This window comes from Camelus bactrianus, chromosome 35 (genome assembly GCF_048773025.1).
Source record: "Camelus bactrianus isolate YW-2024 breed Bactrian camel chromosome 35, ASM4877302v1, whole genome shotgun sequence".
NCBI classification, from domain to species: Eukaryota; Metazoa; Chordata; class Mammalia; order Artiodactyla; family Camelidae; genus Camelus; species Camelus bactrianus.
The window spans coordinates 23,390,280-23,407,820 of record NC_133573.1 but is presented as its reverse complement, the minus strand read 5'-3'; the positions used below and the strand labels follow the sequence as shown (position 1 = coordinate 23,407,820).

General features: G+C 38.8%; 1 protein-coding gene and 1 pseudogene across 4 annotated transcripts in view; one reads left to right on the top strand and one right to left on the bottom strand.

Annotated features, from left to right (window-relative positions):
* The window catches only part of MALRD1 (MAM and LDL receptor class A domain containing 1), a 438,921-nt gene that overhangs the window by 14,739 nt on the left and 406,641 nt on the right, over positions 1–17,541 (top strand). For all 4 annotated transcript variants that reach the window (XR_012504288.1, XM_074358489.1, XM_045511295.2 and 1 more), the window contains exons 3-5: positions 11,879–11,973; positions 12,062–12,223; positions 17,037–17,133. Coding sequence is in view for 3 of the 4 variants with exons in the window: in XM_074358489.1 (XP_074214590.1) it covers positions 11,879–11,973; positions 12,062–12,223; positions 17,037–17,133 (354 nt within the window). In the remaining variant the exon portion in view is untranslated. The remainder of the gene's footprint in view (positions 1–11,878; positions 11,974–12,061; positions 12,224–17,036; positions 17,134–17,541) is intronic.
* Positions 517–5,154, bottom strand: LOC105063409 (protein kinase C and casein kinase substrate in neurons protein 3 pseudogene; annotated as a pseudogene).

Below are 17,541 nucleotides of genomic sequence, written 5' to 3'. Positions count from 1 at the left end.
TTCACCTGCAGAAGGAACTCTTGGCTATTTCTAACAGTTTGGCAACTATGAATAAAGCTGCCATAAACATCAGGTGCTGGTTTTTGTGTGAACATGAGTTTTTAACTCTTTAGTGTAAATACCAAGGAGTATGATTGTTGAATTGTACGGTGAAAGTCTGTTTAGTTTTGTAAGAAACTGCTACAGTCTTCCAAAGTGGCTGTACCATTTTGATTTCCATTAGCAATGAAAGAGAGCTCCTTGCACCAGTTTTTATGTGTCATATATTCCGATTCTTTGTAAGAATTATGGTTATTTTTTTCCAACTCTGTGCAATATGTATTAATCTTATTGATATTTTTAATGAATAGAAGCCTTTAATTTTTATGAGACCCACTTTTTGTTTTACTATGTCAAATTTGTTGAGATGAAGGTTGTTCTTTATAGTCAATTATTCCTGGACAACAGCATGTAAGAGAATGAAATCAGAATGTTCTCTGACAGCATATACAAAAATAAACTTAAAATGGATTAAAGGCCTAAATGTAAGACCAGAAACTATAAAACTCCTGGAGAAAAACATACACAGAACAATCTTTGACAAAAATCACAGCAATATCTTTTTGGATCTGTCTCCTAAGGCAAGGAAGTAAAAGCCAAAATAATCAAATGGGACCTAATTAAACTTAACAGCTTTTGCACAGCAATAGAAGCCATTGACAAAATGAAAAGACAGTCTGCAGAATGGAATAAAATATTTGCAAGGGATGTGACCGGCAAGGAGTTAATATCCAAAACCAGCTCATATAACTCAACATCAAAATACAAACAACCTCAGACACAGAAAACAAACTTATAGTTACTGAAGGGGAAAGCGAGAGGGGAGGGATAAATTAGGGATTTGGGATTAACAGATACACACTATTATATATAAAATAGATAAATAACAAAGACTTAGTGTATATAGCACAGGGAACTATATTCAATATCTTGTAATAACTTAAAATGGAAAAGAATATAAAAAAGAATATGTGTGTGTGTATATAAAACTGAGTCACTTTGCTGTACACCCAAAACATTGTAAATCAACTATACTTCAATAAAAGATTTTTTATAAAGAAGAGATACACACTAAAAAACAAACAATTTGATTTTAAAATGGGCAGAAGAACTGAATAGACATTTTTCCAAAGAGTAAATGCAGATGGCTAACAGGAATATAAAAACATGCTTAACATCGCTAATCATCAGGGAAATGCAGATTAAAACCACAATTAGCTATCTCATCACACCTGTCAGAATAACTATCATCAAAAAGAACACAAATAACAAATGTTGGCAAACAAATATGGGAAAAAGGAAAACCCTCTGCACTGTTGGTGGGAATGTAAATTTCTGTAGCCACAGTGGAAAACAGTATGGAGGTTTCTCAAAAAACTAAAAATAGAACTACCATATGACCCAACAATTCTACTCTTGAGTATATATCTTAAAAAAACCCAAAACATTAATTCAAATATATACTTGCATCCCAATGTTCAGAGCAGCATTATTTACAATTGCTTAAATATGGAAGCAACCTCAGTGTTCATCAACAGATGAATGAATAAAGAAGGTTTGGTATATATACACAATGGAATACTACTCAGCCATAAAAAAGAATGAAATGTTGCCATTTGCAGCAACATGGATAGACTTGGAGGGCATTATGCTAACTGAAATAAGTCAGACAGAGAAAGACAAATACTGTATGATATTGCTTATATATGGAATCAAAAATGCAACAAACTAGTGAATATAACAAAATAAAAAAAGAGAAACAGACTCAGATAAAGAAAACAAATTAGTGGAGAGAGGGAAGGGAGGGGGCAATAAGGGGATAGGGGATTAAGAGATACAAACTATTAGGTGTAAAACAATCTACAAATATATATTGTACAACACAGAATATAGCTAATATTTTATAATACTGTAAATGGAGCATAGCCATTAAAAACTGGGAAACAGTGTATTTCTCTGTACCTTAAATAGTATTGTATGTCAGCTATATTTCAATTAAAAATATCTGTTATCCTTTCAATGACTGTAGAATGTGTAGCAACAATCCCTCTGTTTGATTTTTATCTCCTCTCTTTCCCTCTCTACTCCTCTTCAATTTAGGATTTTCTTTGGGCTTTCTTTTTTGGTTTTTTATTCTTTTTTTTACTTCTTTAGGTGGAAACCTCGGTTCACCAATTTTGATATTTATTATTCAGTTCACATATTTTCTAATTCCCCTTGTGACTAACTCCTTGATACATGGATTATTTAGAAGTATGTTGTTGAATTGCCAAATATTTGTGGGTTTTCTACATACCATTATTGACTTCTAATTTAATTACATTTTGGTGTAATACATTCTTTTATTTCAATCTTTTAAATATTTTTGAGACTTATGCTACAGTGTATAATCTGTCTTGGTGAAAATACCATTTGAATTTGAAAAGGATGTGTATTCTGCACATATTGGATATAGTGGTCTGTAACTAACAATTAGGTTAAGGTAATAAAACTGCAAGTCTTAACCAATTTCTTGATTAGTTGTTCTATCAACTGCTGACAGAGGGATGTGAAAATCTCTTACAATGTGCATTAATCTATTTGCCCTTCCTGTCAATTTTTTTATATTTTGAAGCTCTACTATGAGGTGTAAATACATATTTTTATGCCTTCCTGATATATTGACCCTTTATTATGATGGAGTATTCTTTCTTATCTCTTCTCATAAAATTTATGCTAAAGTCTATTAAATCTGATATTGATATTTTATTTTTATTTTCTTTTATGATGTTTTTATGATATACTTTTTTCTATCATTTATTTTCAACTTGTCTATACTCAAAGCTGTCTATTGTAGACAGCATGTAGGTGAATCTTTTATATCCATTCTGATAATTCTTTTCATTGGAGTGTTTATTTAATATAATGTAGTTATTGATATTGTTAGATTTATTCTTTGTTTTCTGATTAAGCATTTTGTTTTAATCCCTCTGTTTTCCTTTTCCACATTCTTTAGATTATTTAAGTATTTTTATAATTCTATTTCAATTGGCTTTTTTTTTAAAGTGTTTGGGTTTTTTTTTCCCCCAAGTTAAATACACACTAGAACAAGCCACAAAACAGCGCTGTTAACCCAGAGCTACACTCACCCCAAGACCAACCCAGGAACCCCAAAACACAGAGACCAGGACATGGGTCCACAGCTCCTGGCGAGACTGGAGGACACCTAGGAAGGCCCAGGCACCACTGAGCCTTTCTGTCACCTCCTGACCTCTCCGTCTTCCCCTCAGCCTAGACACAGGCCCCTTCCCTCCCTGGGTCCCAGGACTTTCTCCCTCCTCAAGGGCCAGAGAGGCAGCAGTGGAAGGATGGTCCAGGGCCCTTAGGTCCGGCTGTCCAGAAGAAGCTGGGCTCTGACTCAGGTTGGAGAAACGTTGTAGAAGGGCTGTCGGGACAGGTCAGGCCACCCCACACTCCACGTAGTTGACAGGGTACAGGCCAATCTGGCCGCTCTGCAGCTGGCCCTGGCACCAGCCCTGCTCATCCTCCCCACTCATCTTCAGCAGCTCCTCTCCTGCTTGGAAGCTCAGCTCATCAGCTTCCCGTCCTGCATAGTCATAGAGTGCCCGCACCCGCACCCCAGTGGCAGCCTTCTGGGAACCCTCCTCATCCTACCACTCCTCATCCTGCCCGCCGCCTGGGGACCCAGGGGTCTGGGGTGGGGGTGCAGCGCCATCTCTTGTGGGCACGATGCTGGTCAGAGTAACCTCATCAGGGCTCTGGCCACCCCCCCTCCTTCTGGCTGATTGTCCTCTGTGTGTCCAAGGACAACTCCTCAAACTGTGGCCAGTTCATAGCCATGCCTGGCCCGTGGGTGCTGCGCCACCAGCGCAGATCCTCTTCGTCACTGGCTGCCTGGATGCCCTGATGCAGGGCTCGGTGGAGTTCTTGGAATCTCTCACTGCTGGAGAGGTCGAGGTGCTGGTGTAACGTAGGCAGCACATCCTTAAGAGAAGCCGCTGGCGCCCGGCGGCCTGGCAGGCCCCGAAGGCCTGCTCCGTGTCGTCCATGCAGCGCGGGGCATAGCGATGCAGCTCCGCTAGCTCTCCTCCTCTCGGCCTCCTTGGAGCACCGTTGCACCCGCTCCTGCAGCTGCCGCGGCTGCTCCTGGGAGACAGCGCGGTCCGCCTTCGCGTGGCTCTCCGGGGTCTGCGCCGTCTTCTCCTCCTTCCGGGCTGCATGGTAGGTAGTTCTTCTTGGAAGCCTCCACCTCCTTCAGCCTCTTTAGCCAGGGCTTCCGGGCCTCCCGGAAACCATCCTCGGCAGCCCGGCTCTGTCGGCAGCCGCGCAGCGCCGGCCGCTGGGAGGCCCGCCGCCGCCAGGCGCGCCCCCGCTCGCCGTCCGGCCCCCGCCGCCCCTCCCGCGCCTCCGGGTGCTGCGCGCCCAGCCGCCCAGCCGCCCAGCCGCCCAGCCGCCGTGAAGAAGGCGTGCCAGGCCTTCTCCAGTGTGCCATACTAGGGGGCCCTTCTCCAGCGCGCCCCTCCTCTTGCGGGCCCAGCCGGCCAGCCGCTGGGCATGGGCCTTCTCGATGCGGGCGCGCTCCTGGAAGCAGCTAACCAGGTCCCCGCACAGCCGATGCCCACCCTCCCCCCGCTGCACTGTCCTCCGGTAGTTGCCGGCCTCCCAGAAACTCCCCTCCAGGCCCTCCCGTCCACCATCTTCCTCTGGAGCCATGGTGTCCCCGCAGCACGGAATGGTGGCGCATTAGGGCTGGGGCCTAGAGATCACTTCAGGGATCTGGATGTCCAACTCTCAAAGCCGCCACTGTAAGTCTGCCTTGAAGCCTTTCCAGAAGTGGGGGGCATGCCCCTGAGAGGGAGCACTGCCAGCCTGCCCTGCCCATCCTCAGTTCTGAGTCACAGGATGCACCCAAGGACCTCTTCTCCCTCCTGGTCGGCCTACAGCCCTGGGATTTGAAGGCATAAGACGGGACGGTGGCCTGGTCCACAGAGGGGAGTACTTAAGGCAAGAGTGGCTGGAAACAGCAGCCAGAGAGCTCAACTGGCTTGAAAGTTGTATGTCTTCACATTTGATTTTAGTGGTTAGTCTATGGCATATTTCTTCACTCTTTACAGTCTGCTTAAAATTGATCTTGCAAAACTATACTTGTAATATAGGAAACTTCGAAAAGCATACGTCACTTACCCTTTCTCATGGTCCTTTATTTTATACAGTGATCCTATGCAGTACATCTATAACCTATGTAACTTATCTCACAAGGCAGTATTATAATTTTATCTTTAAACATTAAGAAAAATAAAGAAATATTATTTTATGTTTATTACTTGCAATAAGCTTCATTCCCTCTGACTATCTGAGTTTTTCTTTAGTATCATTTCTTTCTAGCTCAAAAAATTTCCTGAAGTATTTCCTGTATTTCAGGTCTCCTAATGATAAATTAAGTATGTTAGTTTTCCTTCTCTGAAAATGTCTTTATTTTCCCTTCATTCTTGAAACATATTCTGATTGGATAAAGAATTTTTCATGGACGTATTTTTTTCTTTTTGTGCTTTAAGGGTATTATTTCACTGTCTTCTGGCCTCCCTACTTGCCTTGTGACACTCACAGTTATTAAAATTACTGTTTTGCTGTATTTAATAAATCTTTATTTTTTGATGTTTTCAAGATTTGATTTTTTATGTTGGCTTTCAGTCACTGGGTTATGATGTGCCATGAGATTTTGAAAAATATTAATTGGGTTAATAAGCTTCATGAATGTGACATTATGTTTTCCTACCAATCTTAGAACGTGTTCCACTCTGATTTGTTCAGATTTTTTTCTGTCTCGTTCTCTTCATCCTCTCCTTGGATTTCAGTACGTTAGACAGCAGGACTTATCACATTGAGGGGCTTCTATTTTCCTTATGTTTTCTTTTTTTCATGTTGAACAATTGCAGTTAATCTATCTGCAAGCCCTATGACTTTTCTCTTTTGTCATCTTTACTATGCTTATAAGCCTATCCAATGACTTTTTTAAAAATTCAGATATTGTGTACAATTTTTCATTTGACTGTTTTAAAATTATGTTAATATCTCTATGATTTATTATCCTTATTCATTATGAACATATTGTTCTTTGCTTCATTGAGCATAAATATAACTGTAGTTTGAAAATCTTTGCATACTCTCAGAATTGATTTCTGTTGACTATCTTTTCCCACAGTACAGTCAAAACCCTCTTCTTTTGTCTGTCAAATAATCTTGGTTTATATCTTTGACATTCTAAATTTAATACTGTGGAGTCTTTGGATTCTGTTACATTCTTTAAGAGAGAGTTTGTTTTTTTTTTAAGTAGATGATTAACTTGCTTAGGTTCAAATTGAAAACTCTGTGTTGTTTGTTGTGGGTAGCAGTTCAAATATCAATTCAGTTCTTTTAGTTTTAGTTACTAGAAGTGCTCTCTGCATATGGATGTTTCAATGTTAGACAGCAACTTAGGTAGAGTTTTTTTCATTAAACATGGGCCACCCCTTTTCCTGGCTTTCTTCTTTTTAGAATTATTCCCTTTATTTATGGTGGACCTTGATGTCCTTGGCTCCTTTCCATGACTCTTCAGGCTAAGGAGATGAGGAACGTTTCAATCAGAGTTTTAGGCACACAAGCCAGCTGGAACTGTAGCCTAAATTCAGGCCAAACCCTGAGGGAATCTAACTTCTTCTGATTCCTTCCTCAAAGTTTCTGTTACCATAAAAATTTGTCCTTTTAGTTTTTCTTTAAATCCTCCTGTGTTTCCAGCTTTTACATTTTTCTTCTTCTTTTTTTAAATATAAACATTATTTTTATCATTGGTTTTTCTAACACCAGCATGTCCTAAACTGCTCTATGCTGCCCTTTCTGAAGGTCCATAGGAACCATAATCCAATCCTTAATCCCTGGCAGGCTGCGTTATTTAGACAGTGAGTTGGATTATTTTATTAAGAAGAAACAGGAAAAGACAAAGAATAGAAAAAAATCTCACATTCTTACTCTCTAGATCTAGTTTTTGCAAACTTTATAGTCATTAATATCTGTTCATTTTGAAATCAGTGAAAAATTGATGTTTTTTTATGTATTATTTCAAAACCTTTTTATTGAGCATATACACTATTCCACACACTATTCAAAAGAATTTAATAAGATGTCTTTTGTAAGACATCATTCTCATCGTTTCTTAGTTCTTTAGACATAGTTTCCATTAGTTCGTTGAAATATTTAAAATAGCTAATTTAAAGTCTTTTTTTCAGTAGGTCCAATGTCTGGGCTTCCTCAGAGACACTTTCTGTTGATTACTTTTTTCTTGTATTTGAGTCACATTTTCTTGTTTCTTTGAATTTCTCACAATTTCTTTTGAAACACAGACATTTAAAACAATTTAATGGGGCAAATGTGGAAATCTGATTCCCCTCACTTTCACAGTTTGTTGTTGTAGTTTGTTATATTTGCTGTATTTTAGTTTAATGACTTTTCCGGAGTAATTCTGTGAAGTCTTGATTCTTGTCATGTGTGGCCATTGAATTGTCTGCTTGGTCAGCTTAGTGGTCAGTAAATGCTTGGAAAGAGTTTCTTAAAACTGGAACTAATAAATCTCCCAGTGTTTGTTGAGGGACTCTGTTGTGGTACACTTGCAGTATTCACTGAGACATTTGCCAACTCTGTCTTACTCTTTCTTGCCTGCTTTAACAGAGTCTCAACATCAGCCAGAGATGAGATCTTGGTGCCTTTTCAGGTTTTTCCAGAGCATGTGCATAGCTCTGTGCATGCTCGCGTGCCTGTAGACTTGCAGGAATGTGTTGGAACATTTCTAAGCTCTTGTGGGACATCTCAGTCTGCAGTTTTGCTTTAAGCTTTTTGTTTAGTTTGTTGTTGGCCCCAAATGTTATATACTGCCTCAGGCAACTGTAAAGTTAAAACCTGCCAGTAATTGTTTTCAACACATGCCTGCTGTGAAGAGGCTATTTGCTTTGGGCTATTTCAGACAGCCTTATAAGTGGTGTCTTTCAGGAAACATCAGACTTGTCAAATAATGATAATTATTTGGTAATGAGGCTTGGAAGAGTTCTAACTGTATTCTGCTCATTCCTGTGGTGGCCATGGTACATCAGGAATGTGGACTGCTATTTTTTTAATTTGCTGTGGAGCTGGAGAGAGTAGGCAGTGGGAATAAGGAAGAAAAAAAAAACCCCTGAAATTCATTTTTTTTTTTTTTTAACTGAGATTCAGTTATGTATTGGCTAAAAGCCCTCCGGTTACCATTAGGTTTGCTATGATTACTTTCATTGCTCATATGGAGAAGACTTTTAGTGGTTTTCACGTTGACATTTTTGTTACTATCATCCTCATGTTTATTGTATGTTTTATGGTTTCCTAAAGTGACTCACATAGCCTTTTATCACTGAAGCGGACTTAAATTGATACAGCAACATTTATGTACAAGTTGTTAGCAATTATAAGAGGTTACTGTTTGAGGGTATCCTTTAAGACGTACAGTTTTAGCAAATACTATGTGGTTATGTTGAGCTTGTTAGATTAATGAACAAGTATGAGACAAAACTTGTGATTCAGTGGAAATGGACTTTAGTAAACAGAAATTACCAACTTGAAGCAACTTGCATCGAAGACTGCTACTTCCTCTGTGTTATCTGAACTGAGCCATATTCCTGTCATAGAGGGGCACGCTTTCACTTTTCCAAAAGTTTTGACGTTTTAAACTTTGCTTCAGGCCTTGGACCTTGCCATGATGATGCCTTCCTGCAACCTGATTTTTTGGGGGGTATTATCTCACTGTTTTTGTTACTGAACTCAGGTTTGGGTGCTCACCGTTCAAAAATCCATACTCAAGAGAGTCAATGTTGATAGAAAGGAAAGTTGCTTTTAATCAGAGGGCCAGCAGTCTGGGGAAATGGTGGACTCAGTGGCTTCCAGAGACCATCTCCAAAGATTCTGCTCAGCCGTGAAAGTTTTAAAGGGGAAATGATTGCAGTTAATCATAGAGATAGGGAGTTAGAGTCATTGCCATCCCAGCCTGTGTGCAGGCTTGTCGACTTCTAGTGATCTTTTCTTTAAATGCTGTCTTACCCCCGCAGTTTGTTCGTGAGATCACTGAAGGGGAAGGCAGGGAAGAAATCTGGTCACCTATTTATTATTCTTCATTCCTACTTCTTTGCTCTATGGAGAAAACCAACAAGTTAGGCAAGGTATTTTGTGATCAATAGGTTTGAAAAGCATACGGGCACCTGATTTAAAAGTTAGTTACAGTGTAGCTTTGCTAAAGTAACAAGGCAGAAGAGATTTCCTGCTCAGGGCAGTTTGCTGCAGAGAGTGCTTACATTAACATACTCAGATTTTTGCATTGCTTTGAGCTCATTGGTTACTCTGCATCATGCAATAGGATTTATGTTTCTCCTGCTCACATTCACTCCTGTTAATCACTTAGAACTTGGGAAATGGGGGAAACACAGGACTGCCTATCAATAGTTGAAGAAAGTGAGACTGAAAAAATCTAACTTCTCTTTTACAAGGATCAAGGTTGGTGGAATTCACTGCCAAAGTTATTGAATTTAGCCCTCTAAACTTGATTCATGGTTTCGGTTGCTTTCATATTTTATATATTTTGTATTTTTTGTCATCAATCTTAGTTTACGTTGGGATTTTACTCTCTGGCTTACCCAGCAACTGAGAGTGTAATGTAAACATTTAAAATTATAAATGAAATCATTCTGTGTTCTTACTTTGTACTTTTAACAGTTAAACTTTATCACAAGATTATTTTAAATATGTTTTAAAGATACGCTGTGTGGTGGCTTATACAGATGTAGGCATAAAAATGGGAACATATGAATCATATAAACAAACTGAAGTATGGCCGAGATTCATAGGAGACATGATGACGATTATGTGTGTGTGATATGATATTACCAGGCTCCTTCTAGGAGCAAGAAGGGTGTGTGGAGAGAACATTGCATGTATTTTTTATCAGCTTTGTAAATCTCTTCCTGATGGTTAGAACCAGCAGTAGGAGTGGGTATCAGATGAGGGAATGGGCATGTGGGAAAAACTTAAGCTGCCAAGGATCTGCTTCATTTTTTATACTCATAGACGGGATGATTAAAGTTCTAGGGAAAGCAAGAGAACTTTCCCTAAGATGATACTCTCTAAGGAACATCTCCAACTTTAAATGAAAGAAATTCTATATACTAACAGGGAGCAGAGTAAAATTGAGTGTGCATTAAAAAAATGCTTGCTATTGTCACTAAGTTGGAATTAAAAGTAATACACAGATATTGCTATTGGGTGCCTTTTCAACGCTTTTTTTTTCCCCATGGAAAGAACTCTTATTACTAGAGCAGATGCCAAAGGATCTTAAGTTGTTTCTGAATTTAAAACTTTACTTTTTATGATAACTTGAAGGTTAACCTTTATTTAATTGTTGACAAAATACAGAAAAATTGAGTGTCATAAAATGTACCAAATGACATGGTTTATAAAACATGTAGCTGAAATATGTAATTTATGATTTTATTGAAAATAATATTTTGTTATTTAATAGCTTAATGTAGCAATCTGATGTTTAAGACCAAACTTTCAAAAATAAATATGACTGATTTAAATAATTTCCTTGACAAATAAAAGTAATTTTTCCTGTATGTATCACAAATGCTTTTTAGTAGCTGAATATTTATAAACAACAATTTCTGGCCTGTTGAATACTATTACCACTTGTATTGCTAATATTATCACTTAAACCTCAAGCAGTATACCCGTATAGCTCATTTTTGTCATTTGATTATTCACTTGCTTAATGTCTGCTTTCCCTGCTGATTATAATGAAAGCGCAAACTAATGATAGTCCACTTGTGTCCCCATGATGCCAGCTCTTCATGCAAGTTATGTTTATATAAGTACCCCAGGTAGTAGATTCTCAATTTTCTGTTATTGCAGAGATTTCACTTATGCCTCTGACCATGTAAGCAATCATTAAATGTCTTTTTTCCCTCCTTAATTAGGGTAAAATTTTGGAATAGGTATATGGAAGAAGAGGTTTCTTTAGATTTCATAATTTGACTATTGATTCTTTCAATAATGTGACAATTAAGTTTGATTTCTGAGACAGCTTTCAAATATCACTAACTTGGCTAGCTATCCCGTCATAATCATCATTGTCATTTTTTTCATTTTTTTGGACCAATAGTGGCAAACCAAATAGAGTAGCAGGAAACAGCGGTTCCCAGACTATACACTATAACGTTATCAAGCATCGCAAAAAATCTATGAAAGTCCAGGGAATGTCCCACATTTATCTTATTGGCTTCTAAACTGTAACAGTCCCCTGGCACAGTCTGTTCTCCAGCATACAGGAGAGAATCAGAGCTCAGTATTGTTTTCCAGAATTCTGGGCAAAGCTGGGACCATTTGATCCAATTCTTTGTGGAGAAAAGCAGAACAAAATATCATCTCTTTTGAATTCTTCATTGAAGCTTATTTTGGCGAGCAGTCCCAATATGATGTTTTCCCTGGATACCATCTTTGCAGGGTTAGAACTTTGTCTGTTATATGCGATAAGTTAAGTTGTGAACTGTAGCCCATAGCAGTGTTACAGGGGTACATTCACAATTAGTTATTTCACTTGGGAGTATAAGGAAGTCACAATGTCACTCAGACAATTTGCAAAAAAAGCAAATGATGGGGTTAAATGTTTCATTCTATTAACAAAAATATATTGACCTAATGTGGATATAGGCCTGAATTATTGCCTGGCATATTAAACAGGTTTAGCAGTGCTTGCTCTGAATCTATCTAACATGCTGACTTTTGTTTCTAACAGCCCACTTCCTCTCCCTGGTCTCCAACGTGGATTCTGCTTCTGCAAACTTAAGAAGCCGAGTCTTTCTTCCAACAGACAACCAACTTGCTTGTCAGGTATTTGAAAGCGCACAGCATTTGAAATGCTTTTCACATTTGGGAACTTCTTTATTATAATTGTTTGGACCCTGATGATTTTTTACAGGTTACATTTTATTACTTCTCCAGCCAAGTAAATGGTACATTAACGGCTGGCTTTCAGACTACGTGTGGCGGTCCTATTCAGCAGTTGTGGCAAAACACAGCTGGGCTCCAAAATCAGTGGGCGAGGAATGTCATCAAAATCCAGAGCTCCCAGAGATTTCAGGTATGTGTGTTGTATTTTCTGACTTTGAAGGAGAAATGATAAAGAACAGATGTTTGGGTGAGTTAGAAGCAGGTTGACTTATCATCTCAATTATCTGAGGAATGAGGAACTTGCCAGCGTTTTCAAGGGCTGAACCCAGACAGTTCGAGGAAATTGGGGCACCCAGTCATCCTAAAAGACAGTTTCAAACAGTTTTAAATTTATGGATCAAAAGTAAAGTTCATATATATTAAGATACATTGATATATCAGTTAAAGATATTTTTATTGGGTTATAGTCATTTTACAATGTTGTGTCAAATTCCAGCGTAGAGCACAATTTTTCAGTTATACATGAACATACATATATTCATTGTCACTTTTTTTTTTTTTTTTGCTATGAGCTACCACAAGATCTTGTATATATTTCCCTGTGCAATACAGTTTACCCAACACCATTTGCTGAAGAGACTGTCTTTATTCTGTTATATATTCTTGCCTCCTTTGCCAAAGATTAGTTGGCCAAAAGTTTATGGATTCATTTCTGGGCTCTCTGTTCTGTTCCATTGATCTATATGTCTGTTTTTGTACCAATACCATGCTGTTTTGATAAGTATTGTCTGAAGTCTAGGAGAGTTATTCCTCCAGCCTCTTTCTTTCTCTTCAGTAATGCTTTGACAATTCTAGGTCTTTGATGGTTCCATATAAATTTTATTATGATTTGTTCTAGTTCTGTGAAATATGTCCTGGGTAATTTGATAGGGATTGCATGAAATCTGTAGATTGCCTTGGGTAGTGTGACCATTTTAACAACATTGATTCTTCCAATCCAGGAGCATGGACTATCTTTCCATTTTTTAAAGCCTTTTTAAATTTCCTTCATCAATGGCTTATAGTTTTCTGTGTATAATTCTTTCACCTCCTCGGTTAGATTTATTCCTAGGTATTTTATTACTTTGGGTGCTATTTTAAAGGGGATTGTTTCTTTACTTTCTTTTTCTGTTGATTCATTGTTAGTGTAAAGAAATGCAGCTGATTTTTGAATGTTAATCTTGTAACCTGCTACCTTGCTGAATTCTTTGATCAGCTCTAGTAGTTTTTGTGTGGACCTTTTTAGGGTTTTCTATGATATTCAGTTAAATATGATTTTCTAACACTGTTCTACTCTCACCCTTCTCCAAATCACATTCTGAGCCACTTTATCTTTTAAGTCAAGAATATTTACTGTGTGAACGCATGATGGGGAAAAGATTCCTGTTACCTTTTTGTGTTTCAGATGTTTGCTTGAGAAATAGTATTGAGCGTATACTGCTAACTGAGAAAACTCTCATACGATGAATGTAGCTGCACGAGTTTCTGTCCGTGCAGTTACTAGTGTGATCCAAGTCAGTTAATGTCCCTTATTCACCTACCATCAAAGCTTCATCTAAGATTTAAGTCAAGTGTTTTGAGCACTGAGCCCTTACCTCCCTTCACGGGCCATCTTCTCTTCACATGTCTGAGGGGAAGGGAACTGGTCTCATGTTTCCTGTCCCATCACTGCACACCACCCCTGACTTCTTTTAAAAAAATTTTTTTTTATTGAGTAATAGTCATTTTACAATGTTGTGTCAAATTCCAGTGTAGAGTACAATTTTTCAGCCATACATGAACATATATATATTCATTATCACATTTTTTTCCTGTGAGCTACCACAAGATCTTGTATATATTTCCCTGTGCTATACAGTATAATCTTGTTTATCTATTCTACATTTTGAAATCCCAGTCTGTCCCTTCCCACCCCTCGCCCCCTTTGCAACCACAAGTTTGCATTCTATGTCTATGAGTCTGTTTGTATTTATGTTCTTTTTTTCTTTAGATTCTACGTATGAGCGATCTCATATGGTATTTTTCTTTCTCTTTCTGGCTTACTTTACTTAGAATGACACTCTCCAGGAGCATCCATGTTGCTGCAAATGGCATTATGTTGTCGGTTCTTGTGGCCGAATAGTATTCCATTGTGTAAATATACCATATCTTCTTCATCCAGTCACCTGTTGATGGACATCTAGGCTGTCTCCATGTCTTGGCTACTGTAAATAGTGCTGTCACGAACACTGGGGACACCACCCCTGACTCCTTTGATGTTGCCCAACTCCCAGCTCCATTGTCCGTGTTGCGATCTGCTTTTATTTTGCTGCTTTTGCTGTTCTGTTCTTTATTTCGCCTAACAGAGAAAGAATGAGGTGGGAGTTTGGGGAAAACCTTACTGGCCAAAGTTTTGGAGAAAACAGGGAGTGTTAATCACTTTTCAGCTCCCCTATACAAGATTCGTCTACCATGTGCAAACACAGCATCTGACTCTGGGGCCTGGCTTTTGAAAAAACAATCAAGAGGTTCCACTTTCTTCAGCTGGTTCTACTCATCTCTCTTTTCAGGACCCCAACCCAAAGCCCTGGAAAGTCTTTTTGTTTAAATGTCTTTAACTAAAGTGTCCCATCATGGCCGGTGGGTCTTGTGTTTCATAGCTACCCGGAACCATTAGTAAATTTCCCAGCAGCGAAATAGTGAAAGAAATAGCTCCTCCCATAAAGAAAGTGCTTCTTCTCGCTGCACCAGTGGGCGCAGATGATGGCCAATTTTCACACTAACTTTTCTTCACTTGTACCAAGTTGGCATGTGATTTAATTGAGTCGAATAAATGTATACATTGCAAACTCTCGTCAGGAGAAGATTGTAGGTAAGAAGGTAATTTGAAAGCTACTTTGTTAGGTCATGTGTGCAGATAGAGGAGTGGAAATTGGAATGGAAGGGAAAGAGGGCTTAATAGTCTTGACTGATAGGACCTGTGACTGGAGAATGTGATTCCCAAGGTCATTTTGGAGTTTTGAGCATTGATGGTGGCCGTCTTCTGGTTACCATTGTCGGAGAGTGAGAGTCAGGGAAGATGTCAGGTTGAAGGGAGAGAACATTCTGAGTTAGAAGTGACTTTGTGTCATCTGAGTGAAACTATCCAGCAGGCTCTGGAGATGTGGGAGGAGAGCTCAAGAGAGAGGTTGACATTCCTGACGTAAGTTCATCTTTCATCAGCCCTGGTGACAGTTAAAGCCCTGAGGATGAATGGATCTGGGGGGAGAGTGTGGAGGAAAAAGGAAGAGACTGGGGATTTAGTTAACACTTTTTTCTACTTCTCTCTTTAAACATAAGTGCTCCAGGTATATGCTTAGCTCAGCAAGAACTCAGGAATGTATCTATGTGAAAAGGCTTTCAAGAAAAATAAAAAATTAATCTGTAGAGAATAGATTTTTTTTATAGGTAAACACATTATTCATATAATTGCTTAAATATTTTCATAATTCCTTATAATAATAGCTAACACTTACTCAGTGCCAACTAGAGGCCCGGTGCTGTTGTACCTGTAATAACGCATTTATCCTTGCATAAACTTTATCATAGATAATAACTCATTACTTTTTTTTCTTTTTTGGGGAGGAGGTAATTCAATTTTTTTTAAAAGAAAGTTATTTATCTTTCATGGAGGTACTAGGGATTGAACCCAGGACCTGGTGCATGCTAGGCACGCACTCTACCACTGAGCTATATGCTCTCCCTCCAGTGACTTGTTTTTATAAGTACCTTTTTACAAAAAAGAAAACTGAGGCACACCAGTGTTAAGTAATTTCTCCAAGGTCTTCTTGCTATTAAGTGGTGTCGCTGGGCTCCAAATCCAAGCAGTCTCATTCCTAATAGACACTTGCATCACTATGCCATACTGCCTTCGGTTGAAACTATTCCTCCATAACAGCCTTTGATAGACCTTTGCCAACATGGTCCTGACTTATACGTAGTCACATGGTTATTCTGTTTCATGTGAAGAAAAGATGGTTTTCTTAGGGCTCCATATTGACAGTTTGCTGGAAACACTGTGGATGCTTCTCATCATATTTTTAATAGACCAGAAGATGACCTCTGGTTTGAGAGGAAATATGTTAGTACATCATGTTGTGCAGGAACAAAAGAACGCAGCACAGCAAAATGATCTCGGGTTTACTCTACAGACTGATTGTCAGGCTAAGAAGCAGTGTGACATTTTGAAATCATAAAATGTTTCTATTATAAACAAGTGGAGCTATGCATACAAGTTTAATGCATCTGTGAACTAAGCGTTACACATCTTTGGTATTCATTAGTGTGAGGGTTCGGCTAATGTTCTCCACCGACTCACCAATTTTCTATTGATGTAAGTCATTAGGATTACTTGATCTTTCCAAGTTTCTCAGATTCATTATAGCAGAGTATTTCCTCTTGATGGAGACTTGGGCTGGCTTAACTTCACGATATAACATTCAGTCATTTTAACAATAAGTCACTGAACAATGATTTCCTTCCAGTCAGTGTCCCAGGCAATGTTTGGATGATGGCAGGAAGTTCTTGCAGGAGGATAACACCAGGACATCCACACTGTGAGAAAAATGGGAGAACCAGAGGTGCAAATGGAGTACAGGTGCAAAATGCCTCAAACCAGAGTTCAAGATGGAACGTGGGTCCCAGAACTGATAAATTCTGAATGCATGGGAGCCCAAGACAAGATGATATAGGGCAGAAACCAGGCGACTCTTGCTTCATTTTACAGACACGTCACCTAACCTATACCAGACCTGTCGGATGCAGAGATGACTGTATATTTCTTGTCCTTCAAAGTGTATGTTTGAATCCTTTTCCCCCTTGGAATTGGCGTGGTCACCCAAGTGCTTCTAGGGAGCTGCGTGTTTCTTATTTGTAGGCTCTGTGCAGTGAGACGGTGAGACAGTGATGTTCCTTGCTCTGTGTTTTGTTTTGTTTTTCTTGTACAGGTTGTTTTTCAAGGCCAAATGATTCCAACTCATGCACAGGATGAAGTCATAGCGGTTGATGATATATCTTTCAGCTCAGGCTGCTTGCCTGCGCATGGTAAGAACTTTTTTCTCATTTTGATCCTTACTGTATAATAAATTCAGCGCACTTTAAACACTGTTTAATGACTTTGATCTGCTCTTTATTTTTGCCTGGTATTTTAGGGTGAGCTCTTTCCCGTTGTTCTGATACACTGTGTAACAATGTTAGAGGTGAAGCTAGGCTGTTTTTCACTGATGCTATAAAGAGCTGAAAGGGGTAATTTACTGTCAGAGTTGGAATCTCATAGCAGTGTTTACACTGCCTAGTTAAATCTTACCAAGGAAACTATGGGATTCTGCTACAAGGTTGGGAGAAAATTGGCCTCCATAAACTTGAAACTGCCTTCTTGGAGAATCAGTTTGACTATTCTACTGTAAAATGCAAATGAAGAAATATGTTAGTTATAATCTATTTTCTATTTAC